This window comes from Caretta caretta, chromosome 2 (assembly GCF_965140235.1).
Source record: "Caretta caretta isolate rCarCar2 chromosome 2, rCarCar1.hap1, whole genome shotgun sequence".
Taxonomy (NCBI): Eukaryota; Metazoa; Chordata; order Testudines; family Cheloniidae; genus Caretta; species Caretta caretta.
The window spans coordinates 233,236,706-233,255,831 of record NC_134207.1 but is presented as its reverse complement, the minus strand read 5'-3'; the positions used below and the strand labels follow the sequence as shown (position 1 = coordinate 233,255,831).

At 42.0% G+C, this 19,126-nt stretch overlaps 1 protein-coding gene across 8 annotated transcripts in view; it reads right to left on the bottom strand.

Annotated features, from left to right (window-relative positions):
- The window catches only part of MLLT10 (MLLT10 histone lysine methyltransferase DOT1L cofactor), a 234,905-nt gene that overhangs the window by 200,869 nt on the left and 14,910 nt on the right, over positions 1–19,126 (bottom strand). For 7 of the 8 annotated variants that reach the window (XM_048837931.2, XM_075125910.1, XM_048837934.2 and 4 more), the window contains one exon: positions 17,193–17,272. In XM_048837931.2, coding sequence (XP_048693888.1) covers positions 17,193–17,272 — 80 coding nt within the window. Of the gene's footprint in view, positions 1–17,192; positions 17,273–19,126 lie in introns of those variants that run through there. The other variant, XM_048837938.1, reaches the window with a different exon arrangement.

Below are 19,126 nucleotides of genomic sequence, written 5' to 3'. Positions count from 1 at the left end.
TTGTGGAAAATGCACTATGGCTCGCAACTGCTTAGGACTACACTTGAGCTCCTTCTTACCTATATGACAGCTACTAAAAACATGCCTTGATAGATAATGGGTAGAATGATATGGAACTCATCAATGTAAACAGATGAGATGCTAGAGCTTGCAACATTAACCGAAACTGCCATGAAAGCCACACCAGTTCCATTACCAGTTTTCAATTATAAGCTGCTCTAAAAAAATCTGGACACAAGCAGAGGGTCCACTAAGTACTGAGACAAACCTGCACTAATTACACTAATCAGGACGAAGATGTGCAGAGAGACAGTGCAGGGCTACCCTGAAGAGAGTCCAATAGTTTGGAGATGCAGAGATCCCCACCCCCATCAACCACAAAACAACATCACTTGTTCCTCACAGAGAAGGAGAACCTTTTTCCACTATCCCAGTTTACATGAGGTAATAGAAAACCTGTGAGAGCCATAAGCAGTGCCTTATGTATTCCACAATTCCAGAGCTGTGAAATTTACCCTTTTGCTGCTCAATTGTGCTCCAGAATTTGTTTGCATTTGTTTTTTGAAATGTTGCTTGCTAGCCTGCACGGCTGCAAAAATACATCTTTAAAATTTGAACTGATACAGTGACACCTCACTGAATCTGCAAAGAGCCTAAAATGATAGTCCTGAAGTGTAACCTAACCCATTCATCCCAATAAGGATGGCAGGATTTTCACAACTGGAGAATCTGGCATCCCTTCCCTCCCCCAAGATGCCAATGAATTTGGGGTTTTTTCACCTGCAGAATGTGTCATTTTGTAGGGACAGGTGCTAAATGTTTTGTTTTCCATCTCCTTGGCCTACCAAAACCTGCCTCCAACTGCCCCTTGCTCTCCAACTTTCCTCACAAGAAGGAGTTAATTAGATTCTAGTGTGCAGAGCCAGAGTTGAAGTCAAGCTTGCAGCCAGGAAGCTGGAGAACCAAAAGTATAGGCTAGTGAGCTGAACAGCCTGGAAAATACCACATCAGCTGAGGCCTAGAAAATGAGCTTCTAAAGCCAGCTACAATTTTCCCCTGTCCCTTGTGCTCATGTTCAGTAGAACCTCAGAGTTACAAAACCAGATTTACAAATTGACTGGTCAGCCACACTCATTTGGAACCGGAAGTACGCAATCAGGCGATAGCAGCAGAGACAAAAATAAATAAATACGGAAATACAGTACAGTACTATGTTAAACTACTAAAAACAAAGTTTAAAAAAGATTTCACAAGTAAGGAAACTGTTTCTGTGCTTGTTTCATTCAAATTAAGATGGTTAAAAGCAGCATTTTTCTTCTGCATAGTAAAGTTTCAAAGCTGCATTACGTCAAGGTTCAATTGTAAACTTTTGAAAGAACCATAACTTTTTGTTGAGTTACGAACATTTCAGAATTACGAACAACCTCCATTCCCGAGGTGTTCATAACACTGGGTTTCTATTATATGTGGTTCTGAGCCAGGCTACCTAGAAAACATGTTGAAAATACCCATCCTCTGATATAATCTACTGAAATAAATTGACGAATTATGAATCAGTATTTTTCAACAAGTCATAGTTGTGCATGTCTGTATGCAAATTGGGAAATAAAAAGTATTTCATAGTGGTAGAATAAATTAGTGTCATTGCAGAACAGGGCCCCATAATATATGAGGCCCTATCCATAATGAGCATCCCACTCAAAGAGGATTATTCATCTTAATTTAGGGTCTGTCTACACCACAGCAGAACAGTTACAGCGCTGCAACTGTGCCACTGTAGTGCAGATGCTTCCTTCATTGATGGAAGGGGTTTTTCCCATCAATAGAGTTAATCCACCTCTCAGAGAGGCAGAAGATACGATAACAGAAGAATTCTTCCAAAGACCTAGCCACTTCTACGCTGGTGGTTAGGTCAACCTAGCTATAGCGTTCAGGGTGTGAAATTTTGTACTGCTCTGAACCACACAGTTAAGTCGATCTAATTTTTAAGTGTAGACCAGACCTTAGATTGTCATGTTCAATAGCCATGTTGCTAAACACAGATGAGCTAAGCTGCGTGAAGTAAATGGCCCTGGTGAAGATGGTAAGGTCTGCTAGGGATAATTAGTGGAGCACTCAAGCTTCGACCAGGTCTGATTACCAGAGTGTTTTTAGTTAGTTTGGAGTTAGTGAAGCGATTATTAGATTTTTGACTTTCATAGTCAGTCTTCCAAGCAGCAGAAAGGGAGGAAAATGCATACAGAAATTGATTTAGTCAGAGATAAGCTAGGGTATCCATTCCAAGGTGTCTTGGGTCAACTTCCCTTTTAGTAGAGTCATTGGCTCATTCCTGGTGAATACAAATAGATCAATATGACGGTGATGGAGGGAAAAATATATGCATCAGAGGGCTTTCTTGCTTAGTGACCATTCTAAGAGGTTTACCAATTCTCAGCTTGTCTGCGTGATTTACTCATTATGAAGTGGCAAAGTGAGGGCAGAGGTCAAGACCCAGGAAAGGACAATTTATTTCTGGAAATCAGAGTACCATTATAGTAAATATTTTAGTAAGTTTCATTAAATACACCACTAGCACATGGAAAAGTCAAACCTGAACAGCACTCCTAAGAAGAGATCTCACTCAACCAAGATGAAAAGGAAAAGCCCATGCTGTACAGAGGGAGAGATCTGTGTAGACGGGTGGTGAAAGAGAAGAAAGAACAAGACAACATGAGCGGAAGGAAAAATATAAACAGTAGCAAAACAGGTCAGATCTTTATTAACGAACAGCATGTTGCCCCTTCAGTGCCCTGTGAACGTAGAATGCATTTGATAAAACTCCACTTGTTCTGACCCTCTGGGCATACATTACATATCATACCTTACTATCAAAGGCACAGATCTACAAATCTTTACTTGTATAACTAGTCAATCACATGACCAGCCAATGGAACTACTCACCTGAATAAGGAGTTTCATGAAAGTAAGGGTTTGCAGGACTAAGGCTGAAGTTTCTCATAAAGCAGTAAACAATGTGATTGCATGTGAAGGATTAACTTGCAAGGTTTCCACAGGAAACACTTTACTTATTTCTTTTTTAAATGGAAACACCTGAATTGGTTTCTCTAGTGGAAATGGACTAACTTTGAGAGATGATTAAAATAAAGAAAAAAGGTTTCACAACAAATGTTAAAGTCGTTCCTGTTTTGCAGGGTTAAAGCTGACCTCCTCCACTCCTTTTTTCCCCAAAGTTTTTGTTGTTGTTGCTTTTAGTAAAATCATTTAAATTATTTGTGAAATCATCATTGAAATTTCTCATTTACGGAAACCCAGGTTTTTAAGCAAAGAAGCAGCTTCCATGGAGTTTCTGCAATTTTGAGGTCCACTTTTTGCTAAAAGTTTCATTTGTGAAAAGCCTTTTTCCAGGAAAAACTTTAAAACACTTTATCCAGCACCACTGGTTTCACATGATTGCTATCAACTCTTACCAAAAAGAGATTATGTAAATGAAAATGGTAGATGATTTATGGAAGGTAAGTAATTAAGGAAATATTGTAATGCAGTATTTTGTTACATAGGTACAATATGATAGAAGATGGATTTTAGTCAGTAATGCCACTAATCCAAAAACCTATGCAAAAGTTTCCATTAACATGAGTTGGGGGCATGGGTGGGGAGAAGGGACATATGACATGCTGCACTTCTAAGGAGATTCTCTCTCAACACCTTTACTGAGGCTTTGTCTACGCTGGCAAGTTTCTGCACAGCAATGCAGGTTTCTGCATTTTAACTCCCAAGGTGTACACACTGCCAAGCCATTTAGTGTGCAGAAACTGCACAGTCGCAGCGCTGTAAAAAACACCCTGATGAGAGGCATACAACTTTCTGAGCCGGGGCTACACCCTTGTCGATTATAGCACTGCAACTGGCCTCTGGGATGTGTCCCACAATGCCTGTTCTCACCTGTCTGGTCATCGGTTTGAACTCTACTGCCCTGCCCTCAGGTGACCAACCGGGAGCCCCACCCTTTAAATTCCTTGGGAATTTTTAAAGTCCCCTTTCTGTTTTCTTGGTGACGCATGCAGTGGTGTCAGCGCATCTTTCCAGGTGACCATGCCTGTTCCACGCACCAGGAGATCACCTGCTTGGAGCAATGCCAAGCTGCTGGACCTCATCAGCATTTGGGGAGAGGAGGCTGTCCAGTCCCAGCTGTGCTCCCGCCATAGGAATTATGATACCTTCAGACAGATTTCACGATGTATGATAGAAAGGGTCCATGACCGGGACACATTGCAGCGTAGGGCAAAAGTGAAGGAGCTGCGGAACGCCTACCACAAGGCACGAGAGGCAAAACGCTGCTTCACTGCTACGCCCAAGAACTGCCAGTTCTACAAAGAGCTGGACGCGATAGTCCGTGGCGACCCCACTTCCACTGCGAAGGCCCCTGTAGATACTTCATTGGCTCAAGTGCCAGTCAATAGTGGACCGAGCCAGGAGGAGGAAATTTTGGACCAAGAGTGGGATGGGGACCCAGAGGCAGAGGATGACTCGGAGGCCAGAGATGCATGCAGCCAGGAGCTCTTCTCTACCCTGGAGGAGGCTAGCCAGTCATAAGAAGATAAGAATGGCCATACTGGGTCAGACCAACAGACCATCCAGTCCAGTATCCTGTCTACTGACAGTGGCCAGTGCCAGGTGCCCCCGAGGGAGTGAACTTAACAAGTAATGATCCAGTGATCTATCTCCTGCCATCTATCTCCAACCTCTGACAAACAGAGGCTAGGAACACCATTCCTTACCCATCCTGGCTAATAGCCATTAATAGACTTAACCTCCATGAATTTATCCAGTTCTCTTTTAAACCCTATTATAGTCCTCGCCTTCACAACCTCCTCAGGCAAGGAGTTCCACAGGTTGACTGTGCCCTGTGCGAAGAACCTCCTTTTATTTGTTTTAAACCTGCTACCCATTAATTTCATTTGGTGGCCCCTAGTTCTTATACTATAGGAACAAGTAAATAACTTTTCCGTATTCACTTTCTCCATACAACTCATGATTTTATATACCTCTATCATATCCCCCCTTAGTCTCCTCTTTTCCAAGCTGAAAAGTCCTAGCTTCTTTAATTTCTCCTCATATGGGACCCGTTCCAAACCCCTAATCATTTCACTTGCCCTTTTCTGAACCTTTTCTAATGCCAGTGTATCTTTTTTGAGATGAGGAGACCACATCTGTACGCAGTATTCAAGATGTGGGCGTACCATCGATTTATATAAGGGCAGTAAGATATTCTCCATCTTATTCTCTATCCCCTTTTTAATGATTCCTAACATCCCATTTGCTTTTTTGACTGCCGCTGCACACTGCATCGACTTCTTCAGAAAACTATCCACAATAACTCCAAAGGGAGGAGGGATAGCTCAGTGGTTTGAGCATTCGCCTGCTAAACCCAGGGTTGCGAGTTCAAACCTTGAGGGGGCATTTAGGGATCTGGGCCAAAAATTGGGGATTGGCCCTGCTTTGAGCAGGGGGTTGGACTAGATGACCTCATGAGGTCCCTTCCAACTCTGATATTCTATGATTCGAAGATCTTTCTCCTGATTAGTTGTAGCTAAATTAGCCCCCCATCATATTGCATGTATAGTTGGGGTTATTTTTTCCAATGTGCATTACCCTACATTTATCCACATTAAATTTCATTTGCCATTTTGTTGCCCAGTCACTTAGTTTTGAGAGATCTTTTTGAAGTTCTTCATACTCTGTTTTGGTCTTGACTATCTTGAGCAGTTTAGTATCATCTGCAAACTTTGCCACCTCACTGTTTACCCCTTTCTCCAGATCATTTATGAATAGGCTGGGTCCTAGGACTGACCCTTGGAGAACACCACTAGTTACCCCTCTCCATTCTGAAAATTTACCATTTATTCCTACCCTTTGTTCCCTGTCTTTTAACCAATTCTTAATCCATGAAAGGATCTTCCCTCTTATCCCATGACAACTTAATTTACGTAAGAGCCTTTGGTGAGGGACCTTGTCAAAGGCTTTCTGGAAATCTAAGTACACTATGTCCACTGGATCCCCCTTGTCCACATGTTTGTTGACCCCTTCAGAGGACTCTAATGGATTAGTAAGACATGATTTCCCTTTACAGAAACCATGTTGACTTTTGCCTAACAATTTACGTTCTTCTATGTGTCTGACAATTTTATTCTTTACTATTGTTTCCACTAATTTGCCCGGTACTGACGTTAGACTTACTGGTCTGTAATTGCCGGGATCACCTCTAGAGCCCTTTTTAAATATTGGCGTTACATTAGTCACAGCTGTCAGAGCTTGGCAAAGCGCGAAGAGGAGAGGAGGCTCCTGTAAGTGGTTTTGATTTTGGGAATCACTGAAGTGAGTTGTTGCATGCAGGAGGGTTGCAGAAAGCAGACTTGTGTCTGTATGATGCGTGTACCACCACATGCCTAGTCTGAGCAGCAGAACAGGGTGTTGACTGACTCCCTCACTTCAAGGGAATCACCCTCAGAGACCTCCAGGAAACACTCATGGGATACTAGGCAACCGCTGCTGCAGGTTCTTTGGCAGAGTTGCTTTGTTACTTGCACCATTAAGTGTAACTTTCCCATGCCACTCTGCCATCACAATGGGGGAAGAGGAGGGAAAGGCGACTATTGCTGCACAGAGGCAAGCCACATAAGGGCCAGGGCAGAAGCTGCAGTCTTGGAGAAGACCCTCCCTCTGCTCACGCTCCTCACAGCCTGTGGAAAATGTGGGGACAGTAATGATCACAAGGCCCCCTCTACAGTGCTGACTCTCCCCAAGAGCCACGTGCCCATTGTACAGTACAGTCCTGGAACACTAATTTTCCCTGTTGTTACTCACCATTTTGGGGGCCTTATGGCTCATGTGTGCTTGCCTGGGGTCAGCCAGTCAGTGATAGGTATGTGAATAGTGGCTGTATTTTAAATCACTGAATCAGTGGTTTGTGTGTTGCAAACAATACTGCTTCAGTAAAATGTTGCATTTTGGCTTCACAGATATGACCTTGGGAGCCCAGCCTCCCCCTTTGTTATTGCCGGCTGAATGGCTAAGCAGAATTAAAAAGCGGCCACGAAGAACTAAAGAGGTCTTTCTTTGTGATGTCATGATGCACTCTGCAGCGAAAAAACAAGAATTAAAGGAGTGGCGGGACAGTGAGAAGAGGGACCGAAAGGAGAACAAAGCGTGCCAGAATGAAGCCATGGAGCGTCTCAAACATTATGCAGCGCCAAGTGGTCATGCTCCAGGTGCTACTAGCACTGTAAACCGAGCAGCTCCGTACCTACCCTCCCCTGCAGCTACTGTCGAAAACTTTCCCATTCGCCCCCCAAACACCGCCAACACTCTTTTATCAACCTCCTAGCTCCAGTCTGTACCCGCTGTATTCCATTCCTCCCCCGTCAGTCCAGCACTGCGGACTCCCAGTACCCACTGCACTCAACACCTATCCCTGTGCAGTTTAGCCCTGCTGAAGTACAGTACCTGCTACAATGTGCTTCAAAGGAGACAGTTGGATACAATACCTGGACATACACAAATCTTTAACGTCCCGGGACCCCACCTCCTCCTGGGACCCTCCATTCCCCCTTCCCCAATCCCCCTCAGCGTTGATATTTTTTTTTGATTGTCTCTCCTTCAGTTGTTGTTTTTTAAAAAAAGAATTGTTTTGGTTTGAAAGCCATCTTTATTCCATTAATTGAAAGCAAAAAGAGCCCTGCAAAGCAACAGGCTATTTTCTTAAACCTTCAATGTTCATTGTCTGCACCAATCACAATCACCTCCTAGCATTACAAGCACTGCGCTCCCGAGCATAGCAACAAATATTAGTGGCTTTCAGCTTCAAATTGCTGCCATAAGGCATCCCTGAGCCTTATGGCCCCGAACTGAGCCCCTCTAATAGCCCTGGTCTCTGGCTGTTCAAATTCAGCCTCCATCTGTGGATGCCTCAGTGGTCCAGCCCTGAATGAAGCTTTCACCCTTCCCCTCACAAATATTATGAGGGTATGGCATGCGGCTATACGCATAGGAATACTGTAATCTGATAGGTCCAAACTCCCATATAGGCAGCGCCAGCGGGCTTTTAAATGGCCAAAAGCACACTCAACAGTCATTCTGCACTTGCTCAGCCTGTTGTTGAACCACTCCTTGCTGCTGTCAAGTTGCCCCATGTATGTCTTCATAAGCCACGGCATAAGGGGTAGGCAGGGTCTCCCAGGATCACAATAGGCATTTCGACTTCCCCTACAGTGATCTTCTAGTCTGGGAAGAAAGTCCCTGCTTGCAGCTTCTTGAACAGACCAGTGTTCCGAAAGATGTGTGCGTCATGCACCTTTCCGGACCACCTCAGTTAATGTCTGTGAAACGTCCACAGTGATCTACAAGCACCTGGAGAACCATTTTAGAAATACCCCTTACGAATAATGTACTCAGTGGCTAGGTGGTCTAGTGCCAAAATTGGAATGTGCGTGCCATCTATCGCCCCTCTGCAGGGAAGCCCATTTGTGCAAAGCCATCTACAATGTCACGCACATTGCTCAGAGTCACGGGCTTTCGGAGCAGGATGTGATTAATGGCCCTGCACACTTCCGTCAACATGAGTCCAATGGTCAACCTTCCCACTCCGAACTGGTTAGCGACCGATCGGTAGCAATCTGGAGTAGCCAGCTTCCACAATGCAATCACCACGCGCTTCTCCAACAGCACGGCATCTCTCATTCTCATGTTCTTACACCGCAGGGCTGGGACGAGCTCATCACACAGTCCCATGAATGTGGCTCTCTCATCCAAAAGTTCTGCAGCCACTGTTTGTCACCCAAGACATGCATGACGATGTGATCCCACCACTCAGTGCTTGTTTCCCAAGCTCAAAAGCGGTGTTCCACTGTGGTCAGCACCTCTATGAATACCACAAGCAATCTTGTGTCGTAGCTACTATACATGGCGAGATCAATGTCAAACTGCTCTTGCCTTTGTATTTTAAGGAATAACTCTACCACCATTCGTGACACGTTAGTGACAGCAAGCAGCATTTTCGTCAACAGTGCAGGATCCATTCCTGCAGACCGAAGAGGCAGAGCAGAGCGCGCAGTACACAAGCCATTGAAAGTTGGGGACAAATGCGTACGGAAGCACATGAATTGCTAGGTTATGAAGCAATGCATCACGGTGCATTGGGACAGGTCCGAGAATGCCCCGCGACCCCCTCCACCTTCCCACAACTCTTAGCAGCAGAAGAGGAAGAGCTGCTCTCTGGGTTAGGTGCACAGAGTTCACCGCTCCAAAGTGCCACATTGCGCAGGCAGCTGACAGTGTGAACACACAACAGCGGTTTCCCTACAGCACTGTCTGAGCGGTGCTGTAACTGCCAGCACTGTAACTACGTCAGTGTAGACATACCCTGAGATTAGAGATGTGATCTCCCTCCCTTTACTTCGCCCCCGCAAAAAATCATAAGTATAATTTAGTTTTACATTTTTCTCTCTTTAAAGTCTTTTTTAGTAGACATAAACAGTATATGCAAATTACTTAGCTTATATGTATACTTTCCATCCCAAATTGTATTTTTCCCAGCAAAACACATTTATACATTCCAGAAACCATTCCTACATTCTATGCACTTTTTTCATGAAGGACAACGGATTCATATTGTCAAACAGTGGCAAACAAAGTAAGATCATTTAAAAAGATATTTGCTTTTAGTTAAAAAAGATTTTAAAATAATCACACTACTTAAGATAAGTAAAGTATTTAATAAACACAATCATAAACATGTTATGTTAGAACATTATGATTCTGAAAAAATGGACATTCGACACCGTGCACTGGAGAGGAACTGCAACATAATACACAGAACATACTCTTCTGTAATTCCTAATATTTAGGCATAAATACTCATGTTGGTTTTAAAAAACATGAAAAGGCACTATTTTTTTAAACTTAACATAAACCAGGAAAGATAGCAGAAATTATGCTTTCACAGGGTCAATTACTTCATTGCTTTACTTCTCAGTTTGCTTCCAAACATCTGTGATCTAATGCACACTATGGAACTTCAAGGGCATTTCCAGATGTGTTGGAATGCTAACTCAACATATTCTCAAAGCACTCTGGCTGGATTACAGAAAAAAAACAAAAGCATCTGATTAAGAAGATCATGAAGTTAGTATCACTCTAATCTTTTGAGGAACTCCAAAAATCACACTTTAACATATTGGGTTGGGAGGATTACCTACATTTAGAGGGGTAGGTTTTGTTTCTGAATTACTCAGATACTATCTAATTAATTATAGCATTTATTTTTTGCCCTCTCCCCAACCACTTATCTCCAACCTTACATTTTCCTTCCCATCTTCCTTGAATTTTGTAAATTTCTATCCTAGCTTCATCCCTAGTTCAGCCCATCATCCATCATACTACTCCAGACAGATTGTAATCCCAATTTAGCAAATCTTTAATAAAAATGAACAAAAGATTAACAGTATGGTCCCATCTACACGAATACCCTTTTGCACAGCCAAATAGATAGAGAGCTGCTTTTTTGCAAATGCAAAGCAACATGAAAATACCACAATTAAAAGGACAAAACTGAAAACTCACACAGCAGTGAGGGCTCCTGCCTGTTGGGGCTGGGCCTGGCTCCCCAAACCAGGATTTGCAACCTGGTGCATGGTGCCACAGCCATTCAGATATGGCCCAGCTGGCCCTCTCTCATGGTGCAGGGGAAGGAGAGGAACAAGGGAGAGCAGTGGTGTCCAAATTTGAATAAGTATTGTTGCAACCTGCTGGGAAAGATAACTCACACAAATTTGGCCCAGCCATCCCCCGCAACATGACAGAGGGTTGGTTGAGCCAAACTTGAGCGGTGCTGCAATCCCAAGTGGCAGGTTGCAACACCCAGGGCAGGACACAATCCCCCTGTCCCTTGGGGACAGAACCCAATCTCCAGAGGGACAGATATGGATAAAAAAACCAAAAGGGTATAAAAAGAATTTCAGGAACCAGGGTAAACTTAAACCACAACATTCTACCCCATAAGCCTCACCTACCACTTCTCAGGCTTGCTAGCAGAAAAACACACATAAAATGATCTTTGATATTTACAAACCAATGTAAAATTCGTGCCTGGTATGTAACCACCCCCTGGAACAGCTACAGCAATGGTTCCCAAATTGTGGGCCGCGGCCCCAAAGGTAAGCCACGATAGTCCCAGGTGGTACATTGGAGTTGGGGCTGGCATGGGGGGGCCCTGCCCCCCCAAACTGTGTACGTTGGCGGAGTGGTGACCGGCAATGTCCCTGCCCAAGGCCAGAGAAGCCCAGCACCCCAGTGGGCATCAGAGGGCAAAGCAGAGCCACTGGGCGGCAGGAAAGGAAGAGGGGCTGGACCCAAGATGCAGCAGCTCCCAGGGCAGCTGGAGGAGGCTGGAGGGTTTACGGTTGTTCCCACTCTGAGCTGCGGCACCCAGTGATCCATGGCTGCGGGGTCTCCTGGAGTGCTGGCCCCGCTGCTACCCCCAGGGATTGGGACTCGTGGGGGGTGACTGGGATCATCAAGGTAGCAGCTGGGCCCATCCTGAGCCTCTGCGTGGCACTGGTAGTCCCCGAGCCCTTTCCTTGTTCCTGGGCAGGAGGTGCCTGTGAGGCACGCCAGGGTGCTGGGTAGGTGACTGGGGCATGGCTGCCAGGTGACCAACTCACCTGGCGGGCAGTGATCGCTCCAGCGGGGATCAATTTATCGCATCTAGTCTAGATGCGATAAATCGATCCCCGAGCACTCTCCCATCAACTCCTGTACTCCAGCGCCGCAAGAGGCACAGGCAGAGTCGACGGGGTGCGGCAGCAGTCGACTCACCGCAGTAAGTCGATCTAAGTACGTCAACTTCAGCTACGTTATTCACGTAGCTGAAGTTACGTAACTTAGATCAATCCCCCGCCCCTAGTGTAGACCAGGGCTAAGAAGCAGCCACACAGGAATTGTTTCTGGGGACGTCACTACTACAAGGGACTCTCAGTTGTCAAGGGGATTACTACAGAAGATTGTTGGTGTCTTTTCCCCCAGAGAGAAGAATTTAAAACTTAAAGAATCTATTGTCAGCTCTGTGCTCAAATAATCATCTCTTGATACTAACAAACTTGCTAATCACCACACATTTTCTACTGGGGAAAAGATAATTGAGAAGGCTGTAGCAAGTAACTCATGAGAACATAAGAATGGCCATACTGGGTCAGACCAACGTCCATCAAGCCCAGCATCCTGTCCTCTGACTGGGGCACCTGCCATTGGCCAGTAAGGGAATGAACAGACAGGTTATCATAAAGTGATCCATGCCCTGTCACCCAATCCCAGCTTCTGGCAAACAGGAGTAGAAAGGAAAACCTGAATACTCCACATATAAAACAGCTTGGCATGTTATGGAGACTGCACCTGGTCTCCATTGTCAAAGATGTCCTCCTGGAAGAGGACAAAGATCAAATACATGCAGATTCTATTAAATCCATAAAATAGATTTGATCTCATTGACATATCTGCAGACCCTGGCAGGAACAGACTTACTGTATTTGCACTGAAGTGAATATTTTTCCCCCCACGACGGTCCAAATGCCAGTGTTGACAATGTGTCATCATCCCAACAGCTTCCTCACACAGGCTGTTACTTTGTCAGCCCTCTTATTTGGTGTGTGGATAGAAGGTCATTAGAGAAGGGACACTTTGGGATGCAGTTCAACAGTATGCCGATGATACTCAGTACTGCATTTCTTTCCAGGCAGTGCAGTAGCAAGTTCACAAGACCCAGACTATCAATTTCCCAATATTTAGTTAAGACTGAAGTTTGAAAGTCCTGCTGGATGTAGGAGGAATATTTCCTTATTTAAATTTGAGTGAAAGGTTGGATGAGACCTACCTTCCATAATTAACGTTAAAAGGCTAAGGGAAGCAACCACAGAAGATTGCAGAAATTCATCAACTACTTAGAGAGCTTCTTCGCTTTTTGTTACACAATTTCTCTGCTTAGAGGTTCTGTTGCATTCCTCAGTTACATCTAGATATTCAGATAGCAAGCAGATAAAGCACTCTTCATCCTCTAGGCCCTTTCTTCCCCAAGACCCATCTTCCTTCAAGTTTCACTGGATCTCTCACCAGTTATCCAAGCCTCTACTATCTCCAGAATGGATTACTTTCAATCTGGGACTACACTTCAAGCCTAGCTGAACACTTTATCTGCTTAAAGGTACTTCTCTCAGGCAACATACTGCACTTGTGCTTCAGAGCTAAACTATTTTCTAAATAGTTTCCAGGTGCCACTCAAGATGTTGGTTTATATTTATAAAAGCCCCTTGAAGTTTGAATCCTGTGCATTTTATAGACTACCTCTCTCTCCTTGTGTGGTAGCCATTTAACATTTGCTATTAGCTAGAATACTGAAGTCAACAATCCCTAGACATTTTGTTCAAGGGCTGGGCAGTTTTCATAGTGGGAAAACAATTCACAATATAATTTATTCCCTGTTTTGGTCAACAGTCAGAAAGCCTGCTGACCATTACAGCACAACGTAAGGCCAACCTATTAACTCAGTTTTTCTGAGAAGAGAGAGATGAGTGGGGAAGTCTCAGTTGTTGTTTATTAGGTAGAATATTAATGATGACACTACATCAATCTGAATTTTTATTCGATATTTTAAAGACCGAACAGTTCATGCGCCCAGGTTTTAGCACAGATGCATTATTTAGAAGTCTAGATAAATACTTATATTTACACTGAGATGAACAGATGGGAAAACTCTAGGTACACAAAAAGTAGCTAAAGCATTAGTAGCTCTTTTTTAGATGTGATAAATAAGGCATATACAAGTTTAAAGATTCTGTTGTGGCTTTAAGAACCAGAGTCTCACTTTGAGGCACTGACCAGTGGAGAACCAAGCATTAAAAAATGCACCCAGAGGGAGAAGTGGCACCTAAACTTCATTTTGACATGCATCAGATTCAATTCACCAGTCACGGCAGAACTGGGATAGTGCCATTTTCACACCATTTTTGAAATATCTTTCATCACTGGTAGTACACACACTGCACTGGTCCTTGAGCACAAGGGCTGAATTTATGCCTTTCAAGGCCAGCCATTACCTGACCTTATGTGATCTGCCCTGGAGCTAGTTTCTATCCTTTTCAGCCCAAGGATAAAATGTTTTTAAAAGGTTAAGGGTCCACAGTCAGTGGAGCCTTCTCTGCCCTATTTCACTTCCTTTCCACCACTCAGGTGACGCAAAGGAAGCAGAAGTCATTCATGTCAACAGCAGGGATTTTCCAGGGATGAGGCACATGTCTAGGTGGCAGGAAATACACCACTGGTCAACACCACAGGGCCTTAGAGTAGGAAAAGCAGTAATTTCACACACAAAGCTATATATGCAAAAACACGGCATTGCTCTATAGCTACACAGTTTACAAGGAACACCATCAACTTGAGATATAATCCATTTTAAAAATAGTTAGAGGTAGCTTCAGATATTATAATCAATGAGATAATTTAAAAATGTATGATTTTACAGTTACATTTTCCTTCTCTTTTGTTTAAGAAGTTATAGAATCATAGAAGATTGAGGTTGGAAGAGACCTTAGGAGTGTGAAAGGCTCGGGTTTTCTATTATCTGTACAAAGCAAACTGAAAAAAGAAAAAGTGACTTCTCTATTTGTTACAGTAGCCTTAGGTATTACTTGGAATAACAAAGAAGGTAAAAATGTAGATAAAGTGTGATGTAATTTGGTGTCCTTTTGAATACTGAAGGAATTTGCTACTACACAGGTACAATCTTGCACTCTGAAATATTTGTAACTTTATTATATCTAATTCAATTTTCTTCCCCATCCCCCCAATTTAGCAAAGCATGTGCTGCTCGTTATTTACATGCCAAATTTCATTTTTCATAATTTGCGTTATACTTCACTTTTTCTTTAAAAAAAAAGAAAAAAAAAGGTGTTAATTCTCAAAGACAGGAAGTGTGTTTGCAAACATTCTCTCTCATCCCTATGCCCCCCAAAGAGAAAACAAGTAAAGTTTCAGCCTAAAAGTGAATGGTTTGGAAACTATAAGATTAAGAAAAAAAGAAAGGAGACAGAAGAGACAATAATGGAAATTGTTTTTGCAATTTTAACTATATCTGCAACCACTACAATACTGAAGATTACATTCATATGATCACAACACTAAAACTTGATCCTGATCAATAGGCATAAAAGCCGCATTCCATCAATTTAAAACATGCAGGTAGACTACTCGGCCTGCACACGGATGTCTGCACTGGAGCTGGAAGCAAATCTACAAGCCCAGGTAGACAGACTAGCATTAGCATGCAAAAAACAACTTTGTGGACATTGCGGCACTAATGAAGGCTCAGGCTAGTCAACCAAGCTTCAGCCCTCCCTACCCCAACTCCAAGCTCAGGTGGTTAGTGCAAGCCTTCACCAGTGCCACAATATAGATGCAACTATTGTAGAGTGCTAGTGTGAGCCCCACAAACACGTCTGTCTTTCCAGGCTGGAAGACTAACTCCCAGCTGCAGTGTAGACATATGCCATGGAGCCCACTGAAGTCAACAAGGCTCTGTGTGGTTCCAGCCAGCCATTCAATGTTGTAAATTGCATGATCTGCACCAGAGTCTTTAGTATTATTTCCCATTACACCCACAATAGTGTGCAGGTGTTTTCTTTTGGGTTTGTTTTTCTTTTATTATAAAGGATTTCGTGTTGCTGTTTTTCTTTTGCTACCTAAGGAAACATACACACTACCCAGCTTATATACAGTTCTGAAACAAACATTTGTGGCACATATAATGGGAGCTTGGCACTCATGTTTTTCCTTACTGAAGTTATTCCCTCCGAAGTTTTACTATGAATAAGGGCTAGAGCCCTGGCCATGTTATGGAAGCATTTCAAATAAGGAAACTAATACTATGGTGTTCCTTTAATTCTTACCGAATATTAGGAAGACTACATAATCATTCTGGTAATTGGATCCATCCAATAAAACATTTGGCTTTAAATACAATAATGGGAGAACAGACTCTTCCAGAACTAACAAAACAGTAGTACAGACAGTTGAAATCCTTAAGTCACTAAGGCAGATAAGACAATTTTCACCTGCTTTCTTTGTTTAACTTTGTTATTCTCCAACATCTGAGAAGTCTCAATGAATTACATAAAACATGGATAACTTAGTTAAAACTCTGAATGCTTTTTAACACTGTACTGATCAATGTTTTTGAACTTTTCATATCAGGGCTCAAATGCCCCAATCAGGACTGGGGGCTCATTCTGCTTGACATCATACAAAGCACAAAGATATGGCCCCTGCTTCAAAAAGCTTACAATCTAATATTTTAAGTGACAGACAAGGAGAGGAAGAAAAACTGTATTTGCTTGTCGTATAAAAATGTGCAATTTTAAAATTATTAGTAGACAAAATAAGTGCCAGCTACCTTCATCTGCCCATCAACTAAGCAATTAGATGACTTCTTAAAAGCGTTATGGCAGAAAGAAAAACTTTAGTGCACAGAAACAATGAAACCTAGCCTCCCACCAAATCAGATTTACTTGCCTTATTAGTATTAATGACAATTAACCATGTAAAGCAACTGTGCCTCAGTGGGAGAACATATACCTAAATTTTAATGCTCTTAAATTCTAGTCTATTATTTTAAAGTAAAGAGGTAGCAGGACACAAATAATTGGCCTGTTCAATGTAATACAGCCAGTTTAATTCTGATTTTTTTTTCTAGACAGCTATGCAAGCAGAGGGAACGACATTTGACCATCACACTTGCAGATTTAAGGGTTTGCTTTCATAACACACTTCTTATTGTTTACTTTTTGAACTTCGCAAGATTTTTAGTATACAGTTAATCAGTTTCCCCTGCTTATCTGGGTCTTTTACACAATACAAGCAGGGACGAGGAAGAGACCACTTTGGAAAGTGTGCTTGTAAAACCACAAAAATGGCCAGGAATACTCAGGTGCAGATGTAATACCTGAAGCTAGTTTAACTTTTTTAAAAAAACTGTATTTCAAACTGATGGTGTCTAATTAACATGGAATTATAATAGAAAGTTCAACAAATAATGCTCAATAACATTACTACTAAGCAATTTTGTAGTATTATTTAATAAACAAAGCACCTACCACTCTGGCTGCTCTTTCCTGAGATTCACACTTCCTGCAAAACCAAGGTCCGGTAGGTACTTGAACAATTCCATAGCAAGCTGTTTCAGACAAGATAAAATATTTTAGCAATCATAATACAGTACTACAATACAGTAATACTTTGCTCAATTATAAACTCTTTTCATTAGCAGATCTTGAAGCACTTTACAGATGGGGTAAGTCTACTTCTATGTGTAAAACATGTTATGCCTAACACACTGTCAAAACTACCTCTCAAGCCAGTGGTCAAGTACAAGCTAATTAACCTTTAAGTTTATGCAAAATACTTGTTCTGATTAAGTAAAACGAACTACAGTTTACCATACATTGTGGGGAAAAAAACAAAAATTGTTCAAATATAATAGATGTTTTACATGCAATATGTTTTTCTATTTAATTTAGGATAAAAAGATAACTTTACAATAACAAAAATCTGTCATTTGTAGTAAGTTATATTTTTGAGAGAAAAGGTAATCATGCTAAAATAGAATATAGTTGGGAAAAAACTGTCACAAAAACCCAACATTTTAATTTCAATAAGATGACTTTTCCTGCACTTGAGTATTGCAGAAAGTATAAGGTATTCTGAAGACTAAATGAAGAAATAATATTTTGTCTGAAGAGGCAAGAGGACCTACAAATATGACAAATCTGAACTGAAGAATATCAAAACTGGATTTAAAGCAACAATACTTCTAAGGCCCCAATCCCTGAAACATTATACTTATAAATTACTTGCATACATAAGTAGTCCAATCAAGTTCAGAGTAAACTCTTGGGGGAAAGACCATTATAGTCCTGATTCTGAAAGCAGAACTGCAAATGTGAATCCCTATTCCCATATGCAGGGTTTACTAACTACAGAAGGGCTCCATGTAGCTATACACGTCTGCCTGTCCAGATCACCATGCAGAATTGGGGTCTGTATTTGTATGGTGTATAACAAAAGAGGGTCCTAATAGGACCTGTTTATAGTTCAGATTTTAAATATGCAGAACAGGAAACTCAAATTAACAGTTCTCATAGCACCACGAACTGTGTCCTCTTGGAACCTCAAGTACGGGGCGGGAGGGGTGTGGGTGTGTATTTTGTATGCCTTCATACATACAACAAAGTCAAATTATGTTTTCCACAGGAGCAATAATTTTGCATTTGACTTTCTACACTTAAGATCCCCAATGCTGTATGAACCCAGTGGTTTTGCATTTTGCTTAAAGTGTCAGATTTTTTCAAATTCTAAATAGGCAGTGAAGTAAAAAGTAGTGATTAAAAAGACACCTGACAAGTTAACTGTAAACAAAGAGGAGGAGTGAAGGGGGATTTCGAACTAGTAAAGTACTCTGAATGCCTTGAGCATTACATTTTAACTTAGAGGGGAAAAAAACAGTACATGCAATGTAAAACATAAACATTGTCTTCTGATATGCAAAACATGAAGTTTAAATCCCACAAAAAAAGTCCAACCACCTACTACGTAAGTCTATTCATATTCAGGTAATAATGAATCAGTTATCAAATTGTCACCTGCACTATTCAAGTATTAAAAACTAAAACATATTGGACATCCCTTTTTTGATTGGTGTATGCTAAAGTTCTGTAATATAGCCACAATAAAGGGAAAACATTTTGCTTTACTGTCCTACCATTAACTAAAATTGGCAAAGACAAGCACAAAGAGAGATACTCCCCCAAATAAAGAAACTCAGCATTGTGACTTGTTTGCATAGTCAAACCAATATACACTACAATGTTTGAAGTTTCAAAATATCATCAGAAGCAGTACAGCAAATCTGACAATCTTCCTGTTGAAGCCCTGTCTCAGCACACACAATTGGAAATTGGCAATAGACAGTGCAGAGGCACATAGCATATGGTATAAAGAAGTGAATGATGGGGCAATTCACGGAGAGGGC